General features: G+C 39.4%; 1 protein-coding gene across 1 annotated transcript in view; it reads left to right on the top strand.

The window, feature by feature from the left end:
- The window catches only part of kcnh2b (potassium voltage-gated channel, subfamily H (eag-related), member 2b), a 723,936-nt gene that overhangs the window by 42,303 nt on the left and 654,340 nt on the right, over nt 1-27,293 (top strand). The window contains exon 2 of the mRNA XM_061965721.2: nt 23,574-23,804. Within this exon, the coding sequence (XP_061821705.1) occupies nt 23,574-23,804 (231 nt within the window). The remainder of the gene's footprint in view (nt 1-23,573; nt 23,805-27,293) is intronic.

The following is a 27,293-nucleotide window of genomic DNA, read 5'->3' as shown; positions in this document are numbered from 1 at the left end:
AGTCTTTGCATCTTATGGTTTCGTAATTTTTTGCTTGTAGTGCGTGCGGTAATCCTGCCCTGAATTCGGACTCGCAGTCATTCACAGAATGTCTTTGTGACTGAACTATTGTATTGGTCCTGACTGGGTGAATAAACACACCTACTAATTTAATCAGAAAAAAAAAAAAAAAAAAAAAAATAAAAATATATATATATATATATATATATATATATATATATATATATATATATATATATATATATATAAATATTTTTTAATCAGACTTTCAGTTTATGTTAAGTGAAGTGAATTATACTTTTATTCTTTTCTCTTGAGACTCAAAGCGCTTCACATATTGAAACCCATTATCTACATCTTTAAGCTACATTTAAACCAATGTGGGTGGCACTGGTAGCAGGGTAAAGTGTCTTGCCCAAGGTCACAATGGCAGTGACTAGGATGGCAGAAGCGGGGATTAAACCTGGAATCCTCAAGTTGCTGGCACGGCCGCTCAATATCAGAAGATTCAACTCCCCTGACAGTATATGTACTGAAAAACGCTGCAGCCACTTTTTGTTCAAATCATTTTTGAGTTTGTGGATTAAAAAACATTTAGTTCCTGAAATAATCATTAAACGTGTTTTACGTGTTGGTACACATTACTTAACAGTACCTCAAATTCAAACTGAACTTTGATGTACTTTCATTAAATATAAGCTATAGTATTTGAGTTTTAAAAAACTCCAATTTGGTCACCGCTAGCCGTTGATGTAAACAAGTACCGTATTTTCCGGTATTATAAGGCGCACTGCCGATGAGCGGGTCTAGTCAGGTCTATTTTCATACAAAAGGCGCAGCGGATAATAGGGCGCATTAAAGGGGTCATATTATTATTATTTTTTTCTCAATTGAAAACACATAACATGTGATGGTGGTTGTTTGGTCAAAATGTTGCATAGATTATGTTTTACAGATCATCTTCATGCCGCTTTCTGACAGTCGCTTCAGGATGCGCTGTTTTGTGGGCGGTCTTATTTACGTGGCTCACCTTTGGCAGCGTCTTTTCTTCGTCATCTTTGATGTACCGGTGTAGCGTGCAAGGACGGGAGTGGAAGAAGTGTCAAAAGATGGAGTTAACTGTTTTAATGACATTCATACTTTACTTAAATCAATAACTGAGCAGCATCTCCTCATCTGTGGCTCACTAGTGCAACGACGGCACCGGAAATGTGTCCCGGAACTCTCTAAAAACTAAAGTTTCTTGGGTGAATAACGCAAACTCACTACACCGGTATGTTTTAGCGCCTTCATGGCGAGTTTACTGGCAGATATAACTAAGAACTTTACACTATCACACTATATTAGAAATGGCAACAGCGGAGGGTGAATGTCCCATAACAAGAAGATAGATAAAAAGAAGAAGCTTATCAATTTCAATTTCCCTTGTGGATCAATAAAGTTTGTCTAAGTCTAAGTTATCGACTACGATGTCCGCACGGACTACAAAGGCGGACTTCCGCACATTTTAAGGATTTATGCGGATCCCAAATACAGTTTAGCAGGTACCAGAAGGTAAGAAAAGTTGCTTTTAAATAACATTGCGAAACAAAACGCCAGATAATATGTTTTACCTTATACACACACCATAATAATTCTCGTATGTTGAAGCACAGTACAATCCATCAAGCGGTGCGGCTTCATAGCTTACCAAAGTCGTATTAAAACATTTTGAGCGCTGTGTGTAGTGTTCTATACTTTCAATGGAACATATAAAATTTTGGTGTTGTTTACTTGAGTCATATTGCAGTCTGCACATATCTCTTATGTGTGACTTCTATCATTTTGCAGTCTACACGTATCTCTTATGTGTGACTTCAATATACTGGTCACACTTATCATTTCACCATGTACCAAATAAAATAGTTTTGAGGTCGGTAAGCACAACCAACATTATTCCGTACATTAGGCGCACCGGGTTATAAGGCGCACCGTCGAGTTATGAGAAAATGAAAGGATTTTAAGTGCGCCTTATTGTCTGAAAAATACGGTAATTAAAGAATTCAAAAAATGATTTACCATTTGATTTTGTTGTTTAGTAAATGTTAACTTGAAACAAAGTCTTATAATAGTCAGTACACCACTTTGTTTACCACACAATGAAGCAAACAAGCAAAATAACAAAAGATTTTTGAGAGTTAAAAAAGTTGTTTTTTTACTCCCACAAAACTTACCGAAAAAGAAGCAAAACCGTGGCCCTAAAAACAGGTACGTACACTGGCGTGGGTTACCTGTACTGATGCACATCTTGTAAACACAATTATAGATATGAACAAAATGATAGTTGTCAGCTGTTAGCATATATTTCCTTGATCAAACATGGCGAAAGTCTCTGCAGTATTAAATACAAACCCCGTTTCCATATGAGTTGGGAAATTGTGTTAGATGTAAATATAAACGGAATACAATGATTTGCAAATCCTTTACAACCCATATTCAATTGAATGCACTACAAAGACAAGATATTTGATGTTCAAATTCATAAACTTTATTTATTTTTTTGCAAATAATAATTAACTTAGTATTTCATGGCTGCAACACGTGCCAAAGTAGTTGGGAAAGGGCATGTTCACCACTGTGTTACATCACCTTTTCTTTTAACAACACTCAATAAACGATTGGGAACTGAGAAAACTAATTGTTGAAGCTTTGAAAGTGGAATTCTTTCCCATTCTTGTTTTATGTAGAACTTCAGTCGTTCAACAGTCTGGGGTCTCCGCTGTCGTATTTTACGCTTCATAATGCGCCACTCATTTTCGATGGGAGACAGGTCTGGACTGCAGGCGGGCCAGGAAAGTACCCGCACTCTTTTTTTTACGAAGCCAAGCTGTTGTAACACGTGCTGAATGTGGCTTGGCATTGTCTTGCTGAAATAAGCAGGGGCGTCTATGAAAAAGACGGCGCTTAGATGGCAGCATATGTTGTTCCAAAACCTGTATGTACCTTTCAGCATTAATGGTGCCTTCACAGATGTGTAAGTTACCCATGCCTTGGGCACTAATGCACCCCCATACCATCACAGATGCTGGGTTTTGAACCTAGCGTCGATAACAATCTGGATGGTTTGCTTCCCCTTTGGTCCGGATGACACGATGTCGAATATTTCCAAAAACAATTTGAAATGTGGACTCGTCAGACCACAGAACACTTTTCCACTTTGCATGAGTCCATCTTAGATGATCTCGGGCCCAGAGAAGCCGGCGGCGTTTCTGGATGTTGTTGATAAATGGCTTTCGCTTTGCATAGTAGAGCTTTAACTTGCACTTACAGATGTAGCGACAAACTGTATTTAGTGACAGTGGTTTTCCGTTTATATTTACATCTAACACAATTTCCCAACTCATATGGAAACGGGGTTTGTAGTAGGGATTCAACGGTACCTGGTATAATTCTGCAAAAAATCGTGATATAATAGTGATCGGCTAAATTAAGATTAAACATCCAAGAGTGCGAACAAATTTGAAACAAATGTGCTTGTATGTTGCTGGTGTGAAAGCATGGAATTCTCTAAACAAAGACTTAAAAAGTTGCAAGAATATCTTTGAATTTAAAAAGAGTTACAAAAAGAGACAACTGGAATTATATCAAACTAATTTTTGGTTTTTGATTGAACGTGTCATTGTCAAAATGCTTAAACGAAAATGAAAAGTATGTTGGAGTATATATTGGAATAGTATTCTTCCATCTGCTCCTTTCTGATCATGGAAATGTATAACAAACCAAAAAACAATGAAAGTGTCAACTGTACTTGGCTTGTATATATGCATTTTCATGAAAGGAATAAAAATAAATGATGATGATGATCGGCTGATATGAAAAAATTGTATCCTGATACTTTTTTTTGCCATATCACCCAGCCCTACAGTATCAACAATGTAACACTACGACAAACATCGGTATTATGGCGCCAGTGTCGATCCGATAGTGATACAATTTAGATACAGTATCAATACTATCTTCATACCCTATTATATGTGTTTACACACACACACACGCACACACACACACACACACATGCAACTTCATACTCCACCCAAAAGGGCATCTAGCTGTCTAATGGACCTAAACAGCATGGAAAGAAGCCATCTCGCTTGCTGGCCATTATCAATGACTGAAGATCACATAAGGGAGGAAATATACGACACATTCTCATACATACACACACACACACACACACACACACACACACACACTCACACACTCATATCTCTGCTTTTGGATTACCCAGTGCTCATTGCAGCCAGACAAAGCTATCAAGTTTTATGAGCGTCTAAGGACCCCTGTTACCACTAATTCATGGAGGTACGCTATCAAGCACAGCCTCGCAATGGATCTTTACTGTTTCCATGAATATGTGAACAGGCCTTCCATCACCGGATGTCTCTCGTGAGTGTGGCCTGTTGAATTTAGAGTGTGCTTCTTTGAAAAACTATGTGTGTTTTTTTACGAAGAAAGGGAGCTGTGATTATTGTGTGCTTAGTGATTTGAGCAGCAACCAGGAATACATGTCTACTTTATGCGTTTTGGCAAAAGGAAGTACCCATATGGTGTATCTGCATAACATCATTAAAAGCAGGAGCCTATCCCAGCTGACGTCAAGCGAGAGGTGGGGTACTCCCTGGACTGGTCACATGGCATATAGACAAACATTCATACGTATGGACAATTTAAAAGTCTCCAATAAACATAACATGTTCTTTAGGGCCTTATTTACCAAAGTTCTGGTACTCAAAATATATCCAAGAAAGCACAGACGATGACGCGACACAGCTTTAAGTTACAACATGTCACACTGCCGTAGAGTTGTACGGTATACCGCGATACTAATGAATCATTTTCGGTACTATACCGCCTCTGAAAAGTTTTCTTTGGCGTGAATGCCTGGCGTCATTTATGAAAGAAACTAGGCACCGCTCATCACCAGGCCAATACCATCCCAACAGTGAAGCATGGTGGTGGCACTATCATGCTTTGGGGATGGTTTTCAGCAGCAGGAACTCGGAGACTAGACAGGATGGATGGAAAGATGAATGCAGCAATATACGGAGACATCCTGGATGAAAACCAGACCTTCCCATCCAATCTGACGGAATTTGAGAGGTGCTGCAAAGAGGAATGGCCCAAACTGCCTAAAGATAGGCGCGCCAATCTTATAGCATCGTATTCAAAAAGACTTGAGTCTGTAATTTCTGCCAAAGGTGCATCAACGAAGTATTGAGCAAATGCTGTAAATACTTTTTTACTTTTAATAAAATTGTTAAGTAAAAAACAACAACACTATAATAATAATAATAATAGATTTTATTTGTAAAAAGCACTTTACATTGAGCAAACAACCTCAAAGTGCTACAATGTATTACAAAAATAAAATTAAAAGATAATAAAAAAAAATAAAAAAACTAGAACACCCTAATAGCTAGAACTAGTATGCATATATGTAAAAAAAAGTTGTTTTTTTTAAAATAAGGGTTTTTAAGCCTTTTTTCAAAAGCATCCACAGTCTGTGGTGCCCTCAGGTGGTCAGGGAGAGCGTTCCACAGACTGGGAGCGGCGGAACAGAAAGCCCGTTCTCCCATTGTTCGTAGCTTTGTCCTCGGAGGTTGGAGGAGGTTTGCCTGTTCGGAGCGGAGGTGTCGTGTGGAGGATTTGGGGGTGAGTAGTTCTTTGAGGTAGAGGGGGGCATTTCCATGGAGGCACTGGTGGGTTAGCAGGGAGATTTTGTATTCAATCCTGAGTGGAACAGGAAGCCAGTGAAGGGATTTGAGAACTATGTATGTATTCCATTTTAGAATAAGGCCGTAACATAAAATGATGTGGAAAAAGTGAAACTTACTCTCCGTATGCACTGTAGCTTAAAGAAGAAGTAGTCACATTACACTGTGCCATCCAGTCCACGACTCAAATTCATCATGGAGGAATAATCTAACAGAGAGATGACAGCAGCTTGTACCCCTAAGGAATTCTTTGGACATGTTTTAAATATATAAGAATGACGTCGATCAGAAAGTAGAGTCGTAGTTGATAGTAAGGCAATCGTCCAGTCACTTAAATCCAGATAGAAGGTTCAATTAGTTTTGATTTTGATATTTGCCATAATGGCCCAGCCCTATTCTGTACGGTCATTGGCTATTCGGCATGTCAGTCATCACACAGCTGTAGAGCTGTAATGATAAACAGTATTAATGATAAACCGCAGTAAAATTCCTGAAGATTAATTTAACTGTTTTAAATTAAAATGATCGTAAAACCGTGATAGATAACTGCACCAGTGATAATCAACGTTCCCTCTAATTGCGCACTGCTCACGCAATTGCGCAGTGCTCACTTGCAAATCAATGGTGTGCACGAAATCCAATTCTATCTGAACCGTAAACAAAATAAACTCAACAATTTATTCTGTATGATTATGCAATGCAACTGAAAGAGACAGGTGACAACAAACGACCACAACAGGTAACAATGATTGTCAACACTGTTAAATTATGGTAACGTCTGTCGAGACGTTTTAAGGACAGGAATTCCATCGATCACTTTATTGAACAAAACGGTTTGTATTCAGCTTTAACCACACCAAAAACATTAGTAAAAACGTATTTTTAGCAAAGCTGGTCATTGTCTGTCGTACAAACCAGGCTTAAACCAACTCTTTGGCGCCTGTCATATCAACAGCAGCCGCTTGCTCTTTCTCACCTGCACCAACACACACTCATGGCACTTAGTCACTGATGTGTCTATGGCCACACAAAAAGTCAGACAACTCCAACACCACACAAACGGTAGATGTCAGGTCGTTACAATATGACTCCTTATTAATAATGTTTGGATATTAATCATGAAATTCTGTTACTAGATTCCTGAAATGCTAATAAAAATATATATTTTACAGACAGAAAGTTACAGAAATGTTATCTTTATCCCACACTTACATCTCATTGTGCAACAGGAGAATGTTTTAAGGGGAACTAAATAGACTGATAACTAAACAGGTTTTTAAAAGGAAAGTAATATTTTATCTGAGTCTGTAAATTAGTTTGCTTGTTGATGATTTTTGTTTGGTTTTGTATTCTGTAGTTATATTTATATGGTCATTATTATTCTGTGACTGTAAATTGTTTGCTTGTTTTCTTATTGATGCTTTGTTTTTTTTCTGTATTGTGTAGTTATAATTATATCCTTTTACTTGTAATTGTATAGAGTTTGTGGACCCCAGGAAGAGTAGTGGATTCTTGTGGCAACCAGCTAATGTGGATCCCTAATAAAAATCTAATTCAAATGAAATATGAGACATACAATACTAGTACATAGCTCATGAAAAACAAGATTTGTTTGTTATTTTCATTGTAAGTGGGCCTTTATCACTTATATTAAAAAATAAGCTCATGGAAATGACTGCTGTCATTTGATTATTATAATAAAACATTTAAATTGTTATGTTAGGTTTGAGACAGGTGTGATGCCAGTGTGGCCACAGTGTGCACGTCTGATGTTGCTCACATGTGCTCCACTGAATGCTCAGAGTTTTCCGTTTGCTCACACACATGAACAATTAGAGGAAACATTGATGATAATGCTCTTTCTTGTAGAAGCACGCTAATCACAAATTAGCTTAAATGCTAACATAGATTATGTGTGTGTGTCTATTTATTTGATCAATTAATTTTAGTGTGTATAAATACTTTTTGAGCACATTCAACAATACCGTGACAATAAAAATAACAATAGGTGGTCACAATATCTGTGATATGAAATGTTCATATTCTGTTGTTTTGATATTGTTGTCTTGGTTCAGACCATCAGTGTAAATGCTACCATTTGATTTGCCAAAGATAAAACGTGTGTACCAAAATTAATTCAAAATGTCTGTCTTTAAAATGAGTGTCCATCTAAAATGAATAAGAGGTTAATACCAATTATAACTGATGACAGTGCTGCCACCCTTAAAGGCCTACTGAAACCCACTACTCCCGACCACGCAGTCTGATAGTTTATATATCAATGATGAAATCTTAACATTGCAACACATGCCAATACGGCCACGGTTAACTTACTAAAGTGCAATTTTAAATTTCGCGCGACATATCCTGCTGAAAACGTCTCGGTATGATGACATCAGCGCGTGACGTCGCGGATTGTGGAGGACATTTTGAGACAGCATGGTGGCCAGCTATTAAGTTGTCTGTTTCATCGCAAAATTCCACAGTATTCTGGACATCTGTGTTGGTGAATCTTTTGCAATTTGTTCAATGAACAATGGAGACAGCAAAGGAGAAAGCTGTAGGTGGGAAGCGGTGTATTGCTGCCGACTTTAGCAACACAAACACGGCCGGTGTTTCATTGTTTACATTCCCGAAAGATGACAGTCAATCTTTACTATTGGCTTGTGGAGAACTGCGACAACAGAGACTCTTACCAGGAGGACTTTGAGTTGGATACGCAGACGCGGTACCGTGAGTACGCTTCCAAACATTTGATCGCTTGCCCGTACGTGCGTGCCGCTATGTGCATGTTACGTAAATAATTCAATGTATACACTCTGATGATTATCTTGTGTGATGACTGTATTATGATGTTAGTATATATGATAATATATATCTGTATCATGAATCAATTAAAGTGGACCCCGACTTATACAAGTTGAAAAACTTATTCGGGTGTTACCATTTAGTGGTCAATTGTACGTAATATGTACTTCACTGTGCAACCTGCTAATAAAAGTCTCTAAAAGTCTCACGTACGTAACTTTGGGGACTTTGGGGAAATATATGTGCTGTATGAACTTTGGGGAGGTGAACGGTACTTTGGGCTGTGGGATTGAGTGAGTTGTGCAGGTGTTTGAGTTGTATTGGCGGGTTATATGGACGGGAGGTGGGAGGTGTTTGTTATGCGGGATTAATTTGTGGCATATTAAATATAAGCCTGGTTGTGTTGTGGCTAATAGAGTATATACGTATATGTCTTGTGTTTATTTACTGTTTTAGTCATTCCCAGCTGAATATCAGGTCCCACCCGCCTCTCACAGCATCTTCCCTATCTGAATGGCTCCCACTGCCCTCTAGTCCTTCACTCTCACTTTCCTCATCCACGAATCTTTCATCCTCGCTCAAATTAATGGGGAAATCGTTGCTTTCTCGGTCCGAATCGCTCTCGCTGCTGGTGGCCATGATTGTAAACAATGTGCAGATGTGAGGAGCTCCACAACCTGTGACGTCACGCGCATATCGTCTGCTACTTCCGGTACAGGCAAGGCTTTTTTATCAGCGACCAAAAGTTGCGAACTTTATCGTCGATGTTCTCTACTAAATCCTTTTAGCAAAAAAATGGCAATATCGAAATGATCAAGTATGACACATAGAATGCTATCCCCGTTTAAATAAGAAAATCACATTTCAGTAGGCCTTTAAACTGAAATACTTTCAAATTGTAATCTTTTTAATAGAAAATAATTGTGTAAGTCTGTTGATAAAAACAAAACATACTTACAACAAAAACACTTTTCAGGTATTTTATGTGAGCTTGCGACACAGGTGATACATCATGAAAGATAAACTATTGAATCAAGATCCTTTTCATGAGTTTGGCAGATCCTGCTTGCCCAACTTTCTTGCAGTCCTTTCACTGTGGTCAAGGTTTGAAGTGTTCCATACCAAGCGGGAATAACTGCTGGAACACAATGAAGCTCCTTGGAGAAATTTTTTTAGCCTTTCTGAACATGTCCTAAAATGGAGTGGAAATGGCCAAAAGGTTATTTTTTTTAGGACAACCACAGCGCTTTTAATGACCCGCGGGCCTCATATTTGCTGTCTTAATAATGCTCTCGCTCAATTATAGTTATTTATGATCTTAAACAAGTTCCCCTGTTTGTGATCTGCCATTGAGAAATATTTTCATCTTCATCCTAAAGATTTTGTTGTCATTATAATAGACATGTTTCATTTGAAATCGGACCTTGTTAGTGGAATTCTAATGTGTTTGGAGACTCTCTGAGTAACTGTTTGTCAACCAAAAACAACAATTTTCTTCCCATATGTGCCCTAATGTCTCCTTTGTGAGAATCTTACCATTTATTCTCACACTGTTAAAAGCTCCAATACTACATTTGCAACTTTACAGACTTAGGTTTAAAATCTTGTACTTCTGTTCTATGTGATGTGGAAATGTCATATTGATTGATTGATTGATGGAGAAATTTATTGACATCTTAAAGAATTTAATCCATGTAATTCTTTAAAAAGGCAAATGGATGGCACAAAAAGCCAAAAGGCTTGTTTCCATTGTGGTCCATATCATTGGGTTGGTGTGACTTCACATGGTTCCATCCATCTTCTTCCACTTATGGGGGATGCAGTCTCAGGCCCCTTCTACACTAAGGTTATCCAGGGTAAATCCCATCCAACCTTATCCTTGTCCACACACACACACAGGTATCCAGTGCGCTGCAGGGCTCTTTTGTAGTGAATCACACCTGAGACATCATAAATTAATCAAATCTTTAATGGATATGTGAAAGTAAACAATGCAATAAAGAACAAACATACAAACCCTGTTTCCATATGAGTTGGGAAATTGTGTCAGATGTAAACATAAATGAAATACAATGATTTGCAAATCATTTTCAACCCATATTCAGTTCAATGAATATGCTACAAAGACAACATATTTGATGTTCAAACTGATAAACATTTTTTTTTTTTTTGCAAATAATCATTAACTTTAGAATTTGATGCCAGCAACACGTGACAAAGAAGTTGGGAAAGGTGGCAATAAATACTGATAAAGTTGAGGAATGCTCATCAATCACTTATTTGGAACATCCCACAGGTGAACAGGCAAATTGGGAACAGGTGGGTGCCATGATTGGGTATAAAAGTAGATTCCATGAAATGCTCAGTCATTCACAAACAAGGATGGGGCGAGGGTCACTACTTTGTCATCAAATGCGTGCGCAAATTGTTGAACAGTTTAAGAAAAACCTTTCTCAACCAGCTATTGCAAGGAATTTAGGGATTTCACCATCTACGGTCCGTAATATCATCAAAGGGTTCGGAGAATCTGGAGAAATCACTGCACATAAGCAGCTAAGCCCGTGACCTCCGATCCCTCAGGCCGTACTGCATCAACAAGCGACATCAGTGTGTAAAGGATATCACCACATGGGCTCAGGAACACTTCAGAAACCCACTGTCAGTAACTACAGTTTGTCGCTACATCTGTAAGTGCAAGTTAAAACTCTCCTATGCAAGGCGAAAACCGTTTCTCAACAACACCCAGAAACGCCGTCGGCTTCGCTGGGCCTGAGCTCATCTAAGATGGACTGATACAAAGTGAAAAAGTGTTCTGGGGTCTGACGAGTCCACATTTCCAATTGTTTTTGGAAACTGTGGACGTCGTGTCCTCCGGACCAAAGAGGAAAAGAACCATGCGGATTGTTATAGGCGCAAAGTTGAAAAGCCAGCATCTGTGATGGTATGGGGGTGTATTAGTGCCCAAGACATGGGTAAGTTACACATCTGTGAAGGCGCCATTAATGCTGAAAGGTACATACAGGTTTTGGAGCAACATATGTTGCCATCCAAGCAACGTTACCATGGACGCCCCTGCTTATTTCAGCAAGACAATGCCAAGCCACGTGTTACATCAACGTGGCTTCATAGTAAAAGAGTGCGGGTACTAGACTGGCCTGCCTGTAGTCCAGACCTGTCTCCCATTGAAAATGTGTGGCGCATTATGAAGCCTAAAATAGCACAACGGAGACCCCCGGACTGTTGAACAACTTAAGCTGTACATCAAGCAAGAATGGGAAAGAATTCCACCTGAGAAGCTTAAAAAATGTGTCTCCTCAGTTCCCAAACGTTTACTGAGTGTTGTTAAAAGGAAAGGCCATGTAACACAGTGGTGAACATGCCCTTTCCCAACTACTTTGGCACGTGTTGCAGCCATGAAATTCTAAGTCAATTATCATTTGTAAAAAAATAAATAAAGTTTATGAGTTTGATCATCAAATATCTTGTCTTTGTAGTGCATTCAATTGAATATGGGTTAAAAAGGATTTGCAAATCATTGTATTCCGTTTATATTTACATCTAACACAATTTCCCAACTCATATGAAAACGGGGTTTGTACATGGCGGACAATAACCGATACAGTGCGTTTTGCCTGACCAAATGCATTTGATGTTTTCCGTAGTCTTCCCTCGTCGGCCAGGTAATCCAAAGCACACGCTACCTTTTTTTTTTTATCACATCCACGGTAGCTTGCATTCTCCTTATCTTTCCTTCGACAAATGGACAAAGTTTTTCGGTAAGTAGAATCACAGCTGACCTGGACATTCAAAAGTTCTCTTGCCGTCTGAGAAGTGTTGTATCCCAAATAGCTGCAATCGCTTTCTGTTAAGGTATTCATGTGTGATTTCCACAAGCGTCTGTACATGTAGAGGAAGGAGAAACACGGGCATGTCTGGATGACTCGCTTCCATCTTTCTAGTGTTTACCTCCGAGTGGAAACAGGTTGTTTTGAAGCGGGCTGTGGCGCGTTCTTTCTGACGTCACTTCCTGTGTGGGGCACGGTCTTTCTGGCGTCACTTCCTCTCCGAACTTAGTTTGTAAACGATCGATGAGTCCATACAAAGCTAAGAGCCGGAGATTCAAGAAATACACAGCGCACTTACCCGTGTAAAAAATTATCCAAGGAGGGAAACCTTAAACGATGGTTTAGTGTGGCTGAAACTGGACTTAGGCTTAGTTATCTGTCTTGATTTAGACAGAGCCTCAGGAGAGAAGCACTGACTTCTTGGTTTCTGGCCACTTCTTCCAGTTCTACAGGAGATACACTGAAGTTTTAACAGGCCAATTGTGGGACATAATCCCTCCAGTGGGTCCTGGGTCTCTTTCCGTCCGAGCATGCCCAGAACATCTCACCAGGGAGGTGTCCAGGAGGCATTAGGATACCCGAGCCACCCTAACTGGCTGTTCTTAATGAGAAAGAGCGGTCGTTCTACTTTGACTTCCCCCTGGATGATTGAGCTCCTCACCCTGCTTTTGATGTTGAGTCCAGCTTCCTTAAAAAAGGAAATTAATTTTAGCCGTTTTTATCCACAATCTTGATCTTTTCTTCACTACTTAAATCTTGTGACCTTTGTTGAGGAACGTAGATCAACCTGTAAATCAAGAGCTTTGACTCTTGCTGAGCTCTCTCTCTTCACTAAGACAGTCCAGGACAGAAAACAAATGTAAGGTAAATTAAGGTAAATTAGTAGAAATCATTTCACAACAACAATGGACTAACACAAAAAGTGGACCTTCAAACATATGAAACAAGGTTATGAAGAGAAGAAAACAAAGATAAGACAATAGTCATAAGCATAAATGCTCATGTTTGGACTTCTTGTCCAGTGAATTTTTGCAATAAAGGATGAATACACGACTGTAGTTGGACTGTTTGGATAGTATTTAATATAGTAGTATTAGTTGTTGATTTATTTTGTACTATTGAATTTATTTTGCAATGAAAAGGATTACAGGTTGTTCTCTGTACGACTTGCTACGTTTATAGGTATCAAACAAATTCACGTAAAATTAAACTGTACCATATTTTGCTACTTTTGTTGCATGTGACATCACGTCCGATTGCAGACTCAAACACTTGGCGGGCAAACAAGCGTATTTGAGTGGGCTAGTGTTGTCCCGATACCAATATTTTGGTACCGGACCACAAATAATTGCATTGTTGGCTTTATTTGAACAAAAAATCTTAGGATACATAAACATGTGTTTCTTTTTGCAAGTTTGTCCTTAAATAAAATAGTGAACATACAAGACAACTTGTCTTTTATTAGTAAGTAAGCAAACAAAGGCTCCTAATTAGTCTGCTGACATATGCAGTAACATATTGTGTCATTTTCCATTCTATTATTTTGTCAAAATTATTAGGGACAAGGGGTAGAAAATTAATTATTAATCAACTTGTTCATTTACTGTTAATATATGCTTACTTTCTCTTTCAACATCTATCTACACTTCTGTTAAAATTAAAAAATCACTTATTCTTCTGTTGTTTGGATGCTTTACATTAGTTTTGGATGCTACCACACATTTGGGTATCAATTTGATACCAAGTAGTTACAAGATCATACATTGGTCATATTCAAAGTCCTCATGTGTCCAGGGACATATTTACATAATATCATTTTTTTTTAAACAAAAGAAGGTGTTGTGATGTCAAAAAATATCGACGTTATCATAGTAGTATCAACTAGATACGCTACTGTACTTGGTATCATTACAGTGAGTGTTAGGTGGAGATCCACCAATGGCGTTTGTTTACATTTTGACACTGGTAAGCTACGGTGTGTAGTGAAGCATGTTTAGCTATTCCTCGTCCTACAGGAATGTTACTTGTAAGAAACGTACTTTATTTGTCGCCATGGAGGCGAGGATTAATGATTTAGAAGTAGCTAAAACACTGCAGACCGCGGATGGACTATAGCCGCTAGCTAGCTAGCCATGTCTTAAAGCACTTCTTCCGGTGGGCGTTTCAGTGTTACAACTTCACCTTTATCGTTAGTTTTTAAGCCAAAATGGGTCCGTTCTCCTTTTTCTGTCTACACACTGTGTCTGCTTGTAAGTACTCTGTGATTGTGCGCTACCGAACATGCTCGTCTGCTCGCAAACCAGCAATGACACGACGTGACGTCGTGTGGGTCGGGTACCGGTACTTTTCAGAGGCGGTATAGAACCGAATATGATTCATTTGTATCGCGGTACTATACTAATACCGGTATACCGTAGAACTCTGGAGTGGACTGCTTCTAAGTAGTGTTGTCATTTTCCATGTCAACAAAGGAAAAATTACTCAAAATTATGTTTAGCTCGATGCTAATTTGCATTGCATATGCCATTTACATGCTACTGTTTGGCATTAGTAATTTTTAGAGATGATGTTTGATAAGAAATGATCGAGTTCGAGCCTATTATTGAATCCTCTTATCGAATAGAGCAGTGTTTTTCAACCTTTTTTGAGCCAAGGCACATTTTTTGCGTTGAAAAAATGCAGAGGCACACCACCAGCAGACATCATTAAAAAACGAAACTCAGTTGACAGTAAAAAGTCTTTGTCACAATTGTTGTTTAAAGCATAACCAAGCATGCATCAATATATGCATCTTGTCTCAAAGTAGGTGTACTGTCACCACCTGTCACATCAAACCCTGACTTATTTGGAGTTTTTTGCTGTTTTCCTGTGTGTGGTGTTTCAGTTCTTGTTTTGCGCTCCTATTTTAATGGCTTTTTCTCTTTTTTGGTATTTTCCTATAGCAGTTTCATGTCTTCCTTTGAGCGAAGTTTTCCGCATCTACTTTGTTTTAGCAATCAAGAAGATTTTAGTTGTTTTTATCCTTTGTGGGGACATTGTTGATAGTCATGTCATGTTCGGATGTACTTTGTGGACGCCGTCTTTGCTCCACAGTAAGTCTTTGCTGTCGTCCAGCATTATGTTTTTGTTTACTTTGTAGCCAGTTCAGTTTTAGTTTCGTTCTGCATAGCCTTCCCTAAGCTTCATTGCCTTTTCTTAGGGGCACTCACCTTTTGTTTATTTTTGGTTCAAGCATTAGACACCTTTTTACCTGCATGCTGCCTCCCGCTGTTTCCGACATCTACAAAGCAATTAGCTACTTGCTACCACCTACTGATATGGAAGAGTATTACACAGTAACTCTGCCGAGCTCTAGACAGCACCGACACTCAACAACAACACATCATTTGCAGACTATAATTACTGGTTTGCAAAAAATATTTTTAACCCAAATAGGTGAAATTAGATAATCTCCCACGGCACACCAGACTGTATCTCACGGATAGGTTGTTGTATACGGAAAAAAACACACAATATTTGGTTTAACAAATCACTTCACATTCTCTACTGCTCGCTACTATAGTATTACCATATCTGAGTTATTGTGCAGAAATGTGGGGAAATAACTACAAATGTGCGCTACATTCGTTAACCGTGTTACAAAAAAAGATCAATTAGACTGATACATAATGTTGGATATAGAGAACATACAAACACTTTATTTATTAAGTCAAAAATATTAAAGTTCGATGATTTGGTAAAATTGCAAACAGCTAAAATGATGTGGAATTAAATGATGGAATGGATTAAGTAAAGAAGTTAAACATTGTACTGATATGATCCACTTTAAGAGGTTGTTCAAATGAATAGTGCTTACAAAGTACAAAGAAGAAGAATTATGAGAAATACTTTCAACCTTATTGAAAATAAGATATTCTTCATCTCAGTATATTAATAATGACTGAATTAATTAATTACATATTACAAAACTGTTGTCTATACTAATTCACAGATATTTTATTATAAAAAGGTCAGTAAATGATGTATATATTTGTAAACGCTATGAAGTGGGAAAGGGGTAGGATTAAATAAGCTTTACTTCATCCTACTCCTGTAAAGTGAAATGATATGAAACTGTGATGTATTATACTGTAAGTGTGTTCATGTTCCAAATAAACTAAAGAAATAAAGAAAGCACTAGTTTATTAGACAGATTTGCAAACTCTGTCGTGGTGTAGGCTACAAGATAACGTTAACGTTATCAGACACATACAAAAAGGCTCACGTTAACGTTACCGTCACTGACTATGCTTAGGTAACGTTAGTCTAGCTAACATTACTGCAGTCCTGGTTGACATAAGAGGTAACGTTACTACAAGTGAGCAGATATGGAAATTAACCGGAGTTAGTTACTCACCGGCGTCACCGCCACTGTAGCTGGGACTTGGGCAGCTGGCAGAAGAAGAGGGGCGTTCTTCGTCGTCTCTGCCGCTGCTTCAACACGTGTCGAAGACACGACACGCTTGTTGTGCTCCGCCCCTTACACGAGAGCGAAGCCTGGCAATAATTGCATATTGTCGCTTCCTCGTTTTTTTTGGTGAAATGAAGCCATGCCTTGGAGCGCTTTTTCCGGTCCATTTTTTTCCTGCTTTTCCCATCTGCGCCTAATGACTGAGCTACGTGACATCATTTTTTGTGATGTCTCACGGGGCATTTCTTGTCGGGACGGGATTCGTTCCCAGGGATTCAAATAAAGAACCAACTCTTTTTCTTTACTATAGTGGTCTTGATAACGGATACCGGTTCCCAAAAAGGGATTTGAGTCAGAGGCATACTTGCCAACCCTCCCGGATTTTCCGGGAGACTCCCGAAATTCAGCGCCTCTCCCGAAAACCTCCCGGGACAAATTTTCTCCCGAAAATCTCCCGAAATTCAGGCGGACTCAGGTCCTCCACAATATAAAAAAGCGTACCTGCCCAATCACGTTATAACTATAGAATGATGGAGGGCGAGTTCTTGGTTTCTTATGTGGGTTTATTGTTAGGCAGTTTCATTAACGTCCTCCCAGCGTGGCAACAACACACAACAACAGCAGTCACTTTTTTGTATACCGTAAAGCAGTTCGTCTGCCGTAAACAGCAATGTTGTGACACTCTTAAACAGGACAATACTGCCATCTAGTGCATTTGATGAAAGCATTTTTGTGCGTGTCACACATCAATGCATCATCAGAGAGGGTGTTCAGCATGGTTCGAAAAATAGTGACAGAGAATAGAACAAGGATGGACAATTCAACCCTTAACTCAACAATGAGTAGATGAGTGTTATGTGTGTGTGTATATGTGTAAATAAATGAACACTGAAATTCAAGTATTTATTTTATATATATATATATATATATATATATATATATATATATATATATATATATATATATATATATATATATATATATATATATATATATATATATCTAGGATTCACTGAAGGTCAAGTATTTCTTATATATATATGAAATACTTGACTTGGTGAATTCTAGCTGTAAATATACTCCTCCCCTTTTAGCCACGCCTCCAAACACGCAACCCGCCCCACCACGCCCACGCCCACCCCCTCTCCCAACCTCCCGAAATCGGAGGTCTCAAGGTTGGCAAGTATGGTCAGAGGACTCGGTTATTTTCTTATCGAACAACCGGGAAAACCAGTTTCGAGTATCATCCCTAGTAATTTTACATGTAATAAGTACACAAATAAACTGCAATTATTTTACATACTACTAGTTTTTGCCTGTTTTTGTGTTCTTGACATTTCAACATCGTTTTGTCTTTTGAAATGAACATGTTTAGAGCACCACTTCACTGTTGCTTCTACCTTGTTTCCTGCAATTGGGTCCACCTCATCTTGCCGCTGTCATAATCTGTGCTTTATTGTCATGCGTTTTGTTGCTGTTCTCCTTGGTTTTGATTCTATTTCTGTTGCAGAGCTCCTTCCTTTGTTTACGTTCCCGTTGCTAGGAGCATTTGCGCTCACACCGGTTTCTGTTTTGTTGATGAGTGTCTTCACCTGCTGCCATTACAAATCTTGCACCCTGTATACCAGCCAGTCCTTGCGGGATTCTTGTTCTGTTTGTTCGACATTATGCTGCTCCCTGAGTAAATGCCATGTTTGCCTTGTGCTCTGCTTGCGCTCTTCCTGCGACATGCCACTCTTGGGTTTTTGCCTTATATTGGATTAAATAATAATTTTACCTGTGAGCTGCCTGTTACGCATCCTTGGAAATGCAAACGCCACACCACACTAGGGTTGTACGATATACCGGTATTAGTATAGTACCGCGATACTAATGAATCATATACGGTACTATACCGCCTGTGAAAAGTACTGGCCATTTATATCAGGAAATATGTCCCTGGACACATGAGGACTTTGAAAATGACCAATGTATGATCCTGTAACGACTTGGTATCGGATTGATACCCAAATTTGTGGTCCAAAACTAATTTAAAGTATCAAACAACAGAAGAATAAGTGATTATTACATTTGAACAGAAGTGTAGATAGAACATGTTAAAAGAGAAAGTAAGCAGATATTAACAGTAAATGAACAAGTAGATTAATAATTCATTTTCTACCACTTCCATTTTTTACCGCTTGTCTCGTTCGGGGTCACAGTGGGTGCTGGAGCCACTTATCCTTAATAATGTTGACAAAATAATAGAATGGTAAATTTTTTGTTCAAATAAAGCCAATAATGTAATTTTTTTGTGGTCCCCTTTATTTAGAAAAGTACCGAAAAGTATCGAAATAATTTTGGTACCGATACCAAAATATTGGTATCACCATGCAGAAACGTTACAGCCGCCACATTTACCATGGTGACAACTTACAGTATAAACACTTTGTGGGACTCAACGAAAGACAAACCTGGCACATTCAACTGAATGGCAAAGACGACTTCCTGATTACGGCAACACACCTAGAATAAACTGAAATGAATGCATACTTGCAAATGATACTCAGAAATGTAAGAAAAGAAGATATAACAACAGGAAAACACAGTTATTAGTATTATCTCACTGTTATATTAACAATTGAATCGTTAATATTCTTTAACACATGAACACACAAAAAAGTACCAAATTGTTAACGGTGTGTACCTGTATCATGTACCAGTATCAATTCCCAGGTATGCATCGGTTCTAAGGATGGCCGATAATGGCTTTTTGCCGATATCCGATATTCCTATATTGTCCAACTCTTTAATTACCAATACCGATATCAACCGATACCGATATCAACCGATACCGATATCAACCGATATATAAAGTCGTGGAATTAACAACACATTATTATGCCTAATTTGGACAACCAGGTATGGTGAAGATAAGGTACTTTAAAAAATAAATAAATAAATAAAATAAGATAAATAAATTAAAAACATTTTCCTGAATAAAAAAGAAAGTAAAACAATATAAAAACAGTTACATTGAAACTAGTAATTAATGAAAATTGGTAAAATTAACTGTTAAAGGTTAGTACTATTAGTGGACCAGCAGCACGCACAATCATGTGTGCTTACGGACTGTATCCCTTGCAGACTGTATTGTTATATATTGATATATAATGTAGGAACCAGAATATTAATAACAGAAATAAACAACCCTTTTGTGTGAATGAGTGTGAATGAGTGTAAATGGGGGAGGAAAGCTGTTACGGAAAAAGCTGGCAGCTTAGTTGCCAGAATTTTGGTTTTGACAACATTATATTGTCATTGGAAAAACAGTACAAGTTCTCTTTTTTATTCCGGCAACTTAGCTGCCAGTTTTTCTACCGTAATAACAAATGTACCGTCTTTCCATTTACAGTAATACACCGTTAAAAACAACAACCATAGATTTTACGGTCAAAAACTGGGAGCTCAATCAACATCATTTTAACGCAAAAAACTGGTAGCTTTTTTCAATTTACAGTACGCTGTAAAGAACAACGTAAAATTCATTGTAATTTTTATTAATTTGATGGGTAGTTTGCTGTAAAGTTAAGTATTTTTTTAATTTTTTTTAGACAAAAACATGTTTGAAAAGTATGATAATATACTGCAATATTTGTTGCAATATTGGATACTATTAAAGTTTAAAAGGTATGCAATTTCAAGCAGTACATATATTTTTATTAGGGCAGCACGGTGGTAAAGGGGTTAGTGCATGTGCCTCACAATACGAAGGTCCTGAGTTCAATCCCGGGCTTGGGATCCTTCTGTGTGGAGTTTGCATGTTCTCCTCGTGACTACGTGGGTTCCATTTAGGTACTCCGGCTTCCTCCCACCTCCAAAGACATGCACCTGGGGATAGGTTGATTGGCAACACTAAATTGGCCCTAGTGTGTGAATGTGAGTGTGAATGTTGTCTGTCTATCTGTGTTGGCCCTGCGATGAGGTGGCGACTTGTCCAGGGTGTACACCGCCTTCCGCCCGAATGCAGCTGAGATAGGCTCCAGCAACCCCCGCTACCCCGAAAGGGACAAGCGGTAAAAAGATGGATGGATGGATGGACATATATTTTTTCTGTCAAAATGAAAAAAATCAATTCCATTTAGTGAGACACACATCATTTCCAGGTGTTTGTGGGTCAGAATAAATGATGTTGCGGGCCAGATCTGGCCCCCGGGCTTTGAGTTTGACACCTGTGGTCTAGGGCGTAATCCACCTTTTGCCTGTAGTCAGCTGGGATAGGCTCCAGCTCAGTGCAGCACCAGAACAGGATAAGCAGGAGAAAATAAATGAATGGAAGGACTTTTTGTTCTGGAAAGACTCAGCTGCTTATGTCGAGTTGACAGCCAGGTGGAGGAAGAAAAGACACAAAGTGGATCTTGAGTGTTTACATTTGTTGTACTTCCTGGTGAGTTTATTGACCATAGGAATGTTGGATAAAAAAAAAAACTGGCCGTGGTTTTCTTTTGAATTGACCTGTGTACAAGTAAAAATTTTTCTTTAACTACAAACCCCGTTTCCATATGAGTTGGGAAATTGTGTTAGATGTAAATATAAACGGAATACAATGATTTGCAAATCCCTTTCAACCCATATTTTTAATTGAATGCACTATAAAGACAAGATATTTGATGTTCAAACTCATAAACTTTATTTATTTATTTATTTATTTATTATTATTATTTTTTTACAAACAATAATTAACTTAGGGCTTCACGGTGGCAGAGGGGTTAGTGCATCTGCCTCACAATACGAAGGTCCTGAGTAGTCTTGGGTTCAATCCCGGGCTCGGGATCTTTCTGTGTGGGTTCCCTCCGGGTACTCCGGCTTCCTCCCACTTCCAAAGACATGCACCTGGGGATAAGTTGATTGGCAACACTAAATTGGCCCTAGTGTGTGAATGTGAGTGTGAATGTTGTCTGTCTATCTGTGTTGGCCCTGCGATGAGGTGGCGACTTGTCCAGGGTGTACCCCGCCTTCCGCCCGATTGTAGCTGAGATAGGCTCCAGCGACCCCCGCGACCCCAAAGGGAATAAGCGGTAGAAAATGGATGGATGGATGGATAATTAACTTAGAATTTCATGGCTGCAACACGTGCCAAAGTAGTTGGGAAAGGGCATGTTCACCACTGTGTTACATGGCCTTTCCTTTTAACAACACTCAGTAAACGTTTGGGAACTGAGGAGACACATTTTTAAGCTTCTCAGGTGGAATTCTTTCCCATTCTTGCTTGATGTACAGCTTAAGTTGTTCAACAGTCCGGGGGTCTCCGTTGTGGTATTTTAGGCTTCATAATGCGCCACACATTTTCAATGGGAGACAGGTCTGGACTACAGGCAGGCCAGTCTAGTACCCCCACTCTTTTACTATGAAGCCACGTTGATGTAACACGTGGCTTGGCATTGTCTTGCTGAAATAAGCAGGGGCGTCCATGGTAACGTTGCTTGGATGGCAACATATGTTGCTCCAATACCTGTATGTACCTTTCAGCATTAATGGCGCCTTCACAGATGTGTAACTTACCCATGTCTTGGGCACTAATACACCCCCATACCATCACAGATGCTGGCTTTTCAACTTTGCGCCAATAACAATCCGGATGGTTCTTTTCCTCTTTGGTCCGGAGGACACGACGTCCACAGTTTCCAAAAACAATTTGAAATGTGGACTCGCCAGACCACAGAACACTTTTCCACTTTGTATGAGTCCATCTTAGATGAGCTCAGGCCCAGCGAAGCCGACGGCGTTTCTGGGTGTTGTTGATAAACGGTTTTCGCCTTGCATAGGAGAGTTTTAACTTGCACTTACAGATGTAGCGACCAACTGTAGTTACTGACAGTGGGTTTCTGAAGTGTTCCTGAGCCCATGTGGTGATATCCTTTACACACTGATGTCGCTTGTTGATGCAGTACAGCCTGAGGGATCGAAGGTCAAGGGCTTAGCTGCTTACGTGCAGTGATTTCTCCAGATTCTCCGAACCCTTTGATGATATTACGGACCGTAGATGGTGAAATCCCTAAATTCCTTGCAATAGCTGGCTGAGAAAGGTTTTTCTTAAACTGTTCAACAATTTGCTCACGCATTTGTTGACAAAGTGGTGACTCTCGCCCCATCTTTGTTTGTGAATGACTGAGCATTTCATGGAATCTACTTTTATACCCAATCATGGCACCCACCTGTTCCCAATTTGCCTGTTCACCTGTGGGATGTTCCAAATAAGTGTTTGATGAGCATTCCTCAACTTTATCAGTATTTATTGCCACCTTTCCCAACTTCTTTGTCACGTGTTGCTGGCATCAAATTCTAAGTTAATGATTATTTGCAAAAAAAAAAATGTTTATCAGTTTGAACATCAAATATGTTGTCTTTGTAGCATATTCAACTGAATATGGGTTGAAAATGATTTGCAAATCATTGTATTCTGTTTATATTTACATCTAACCCAATTTCCCAACTTATATGGAAAAGGGTTTGTAATAACATTACTATTTTCTGTTTTTTTGTTGTTTAACTGTAGTAACTGTATGTAGAAATGGGCCCACTAAGTGGCTGCTGGTTGCATCAGCTCTGTGGTATTTTAATGTGTAGTTATCTTATTTTTGTGGACTTTTTTGTAACTGCATTGCAACCACATAATTTCCCCATTGTGGGATAAATAAAGCCCATCATGTCCTATAATAAATGTTTCTTTTTCTGCAGGCCGCAAGTTCGTCATTGCCAATGCAAGAGTGGAGAACTGCGCCATTATCTTCTGCAACGATGGCTTCTGTCACATGTGCGGTTACTCGCGAGCTGAGATCATGCAGAAGCCGTGCACGTGCAACTTCCTGTACGGACCCGACACCAAACGTCTGGCCATCGCTCAGATGGCTCAGGCCCTGCTGGGGTCAGAGGAGAGGAAAGTGGAGATCGACCTTTACCGCAAAGATGGTAGGAAAACACTTTTTACACACTCTTGAATAAGGTTTGTGTGAGAGCCTGGATGTTGCTTCTGTTGCTGGTTGGTAGGATATTTACCTGTATTCTGTCAGGTGTCTTCGATCAGCCTTGAAGTTCAGTTGAATCATCATTTGTGTGAGAGTGTAAGTTCAGTTGAAAGTGAGTGTAAGTTCAGTTGAATCATCATTTGTGTGAGAGCCTGGATGTTGCTTCTGTTGCTGGTTGGTAGGATATTTACCTGTATTCTGTCAGGTGTCTTCGATCAGCCTTGAAGTTCAGTTGAATCATTGGTTATGAAGTAACTTGATTTTGGAATTTTAATATTCACTTATTTTTGTGTAACCGCTGAGAAGGTCAAACAGTCAAACATGTTATTGGTCCTCCAATGTAATTTTTATTCCGAAATACCACAACCTAGCAGTATGTTGACATGTTTTTCCGTCCTTTGTGAATTTCACCAAAGTGTTTACTTTTTAGTAATAGACTTAGACCTAGACTTAGACAAACTTTATTGATCCACAAGGGAAATTGTTCTACACAGTAGCTAGTTAATAAGTAGAACTAGGCTGCAAAATGTATTTAATTTTTATCACGATTACGATTTTGGCTACCACGATTAAATAAAGTAATATTAACAATAACAAAGTAGGTTTGTTGCATATCAACAGTGGCAGGAAAGTGACAGCGGCTTGTCTTGAAGCTCTGTAAAGTGACCGCCAACCACGCCAGAGGTCACTGTGTATGCGCACAGAGCTCCATGACCATACCACCATCACTCAATAACACAGTGAGTCTGTGTTATTAAACTTTTACCGGGCTGCTCCAGTTGGCCGTTTCACTGCCCCAACTTCTGTGGTCTCTAACTTGGCATGCATCAAAGACAGCACTGTTGTTATTAAACAGCGGAGTCGCGCTAGTAGGACTGACCCCTAGCCATCGTGCTAAATAGTCTGAAGACACTAATCCAGCGAGACCTGCTCCCTATTAGAATTCATGAAGCCCCTGCCTCTGCGCATGTGTATGAATCTAAGGCAGGGGTCGGCAACCCGCGGCTCTGGAGCCGCATGCGGCTCTTTGATCACTCTGATGCGGCTCAGCTTTCCCGGGAGACTTCCGGTTTTCAGTGCCTCTCGCAGAAAACTCCCAGGATTAATATTCTCCGATTTTCACCCTAACAATAATAATGAGGGCGTGCCATGGTGGTACAGCATTTGGCGCCCTCTACAATCTGTACAAACAGCGTGCCAGCCCAGCCTCTTGTTGTATGAATCTTCTGCTTGCACACGTAAGTGACAGCAATGCATAAACACAACACAACAGAACAAATACCCAGAATCCCATGCAGCCCTGACTCTTCCGGGCTACATTCTACATGCCTGCTACCACCAAACCCCGCCCCCACCCGTGCGTCGGTTGAGGTGGGCGGGGTTTGGTAGTGGGGGTGTATAATGTAGCCCGGAAGAGTCAGGGCTGCATGGGATTCTGGGTATTTGTTCTGTTGTGTTTATGTTGTGTTACGGTGTAGATGTTCTCCCGAAATGTGTTTGTCATTCTTGTTTGGTGTGGGTTCACAGTGTGGCGCATTATTAGTAAGAGTGTTAAAGTTTTTTATACCGCCACCGTCAGTGTAACCTGTGTGGTTGTTGACCAAGTATGCCTTGCTGTCACTTACGTGAGCAAGCAGAAGCCCCAAACAACGTGTGGCTGGGCCGGCACGCTGGTTGTAGTGGGCGCTAAATGCTGTACCATCACGGCACGTTCGAGAGAATAATTGCCCAGAAATTCGTAGTCTGCCGGAAAAATCAGGAGGGTTGACAAGTATGACGCTGTCAAGCGCCATTCATATAAAATTCGCGGGCCGCACTAACATTCAATTTTCATATTAAGGTTAGTGATGGGATCGGCAGTTCTTTTGACTGTACTGAAGCACTAGAATCGGTTCCTTAAATTGAGTCGTTCAAAAAATTCGCTTAGCCTAAAAAACAATATGTTTTATTTTTTTGACACTTTATATCAGGGGTCACCAATGCGGTGCCCGCGGGCACCAGGTCGCCCGTAAGGACCAGATGAGTAGCCCGCTGGCCTGTTCTAAAAATAGCTCAAATAGCAGCACTTACCAGTGAGCTGCCTCTATTTTTTTTAAATTTTATTTATTTACTAGCAAGCTGGTCTCGCTTTGCTTGACATTTTTAATTCTAAGAGAGACAAAACTCAAATAGAATTTGAAAATCCAAGAAAATATTTTGAAAACTTGGTCTTCACTAACTGACAAAGAAACAGATAACAGATTTGGTGTCCAGTTCAAAGTGTGACATGATTTATTTAAAAATTTGAGAGTTGACTTTTGTATTTTACATGAGTTATTATTTGTACAAACATGGTGCAAAGTAATTCATGATTTGTTAAAAAAAATGTTAGTGGCGAGCTAGTTAAAATGGGATATTGTGATTTCACAAGACTGTCTTAGAAGTGATCATTTGAAAATGTTCGATTTGAAAAATGTGCACTTAGCGAAAATATAAAAATAAAGTGTTGCATATTGATATTTATCTGTTTCTATATATATTTATTGTGAGAAATCATTAAGATGATCAGTGTTTCCACAAAGATAAATATCATTAATTATTAATAATAACATAGAGTTAAAGGTAAATTGAGCAAATTGGCTATTTCTGGCAATTTATTTAAGTGTGTATCAAACTGGTAGCCCTTCGCATTAATTAGTACCAAAGAAGTAGCTCTTGGTTTCAAAAAGGTTGGTGACCCCTGCTTTATATACATGTTTCACACTACAAACACAAAGTGTATGATAAGGTCATGCATGGGTGACACGTAAGCCACCTGCGGAAAGTGTTTTTTTTTTATTGCCCTGAAAAAAATGATAAAAAATGGATAAATAGCGCTAAAGGCATAATTTAATCAGAAAAATAGGGCATGTTAATATTAATAATGAACAAAATCTAAAAGATCTGTCTTTAAATTTGATGTATAATGGTTATTGCTCCGTTTTATTAGACTATCCATCCATCCAGACATCGTCTCCCCAACGTGTCCTGGGTCTTACTGTGGCCTCCTACCAGTCGGATGTGCCCTTAACACCTCCCCAGGGAGGAGTCCGGGGGGCATTCTGCCCGAACCACCTCATCTGGCTCCTCTCGATGTGGAGGAACCGGCTTCACTTCGAGCTTCTCACCCTATCTAATAGAGAGCCCCGCCACCCAACGGAGGGAACTCATTTCGGCCGCTTGTATCCGTCATCTTGTCTTTTCGGTCCTAACCCAAAGCTCATGACCACAGTTGAGGTTGGGAACATAGATCGACCAGTAAATTGAGAGCTTAGCTTTCCTGCTCAGCTCCTTCTTCACCACGACAGATCAATACAGGGTCGCCACACCAATCCGCCTGTCGATCTCAAAATCCACTTTTCCCCCAAGACTCTGAGGTACTTGAATTCCTCCACTTGGAGAAAGATCCTCTCTA

Source organism: Nerophis lumbriciformis, linkage group LG07 (assembly GCF_033978685.3).
Source record: "Nerophis lumbriciformis linkage group LG07, RoL_Nlum_v2.1, whole genome shotgun sequence".
NCBI classification, from domain to species: Eukaryota; Metazoa; Chordata; class Actinopteri; order Syngnathiformes; family Syngnathidae; genus Nerophis; species Nerophis lumbriciformis.
This window is presented reverse-complemented; position numbering and strand designations above follow the sequence as displayed.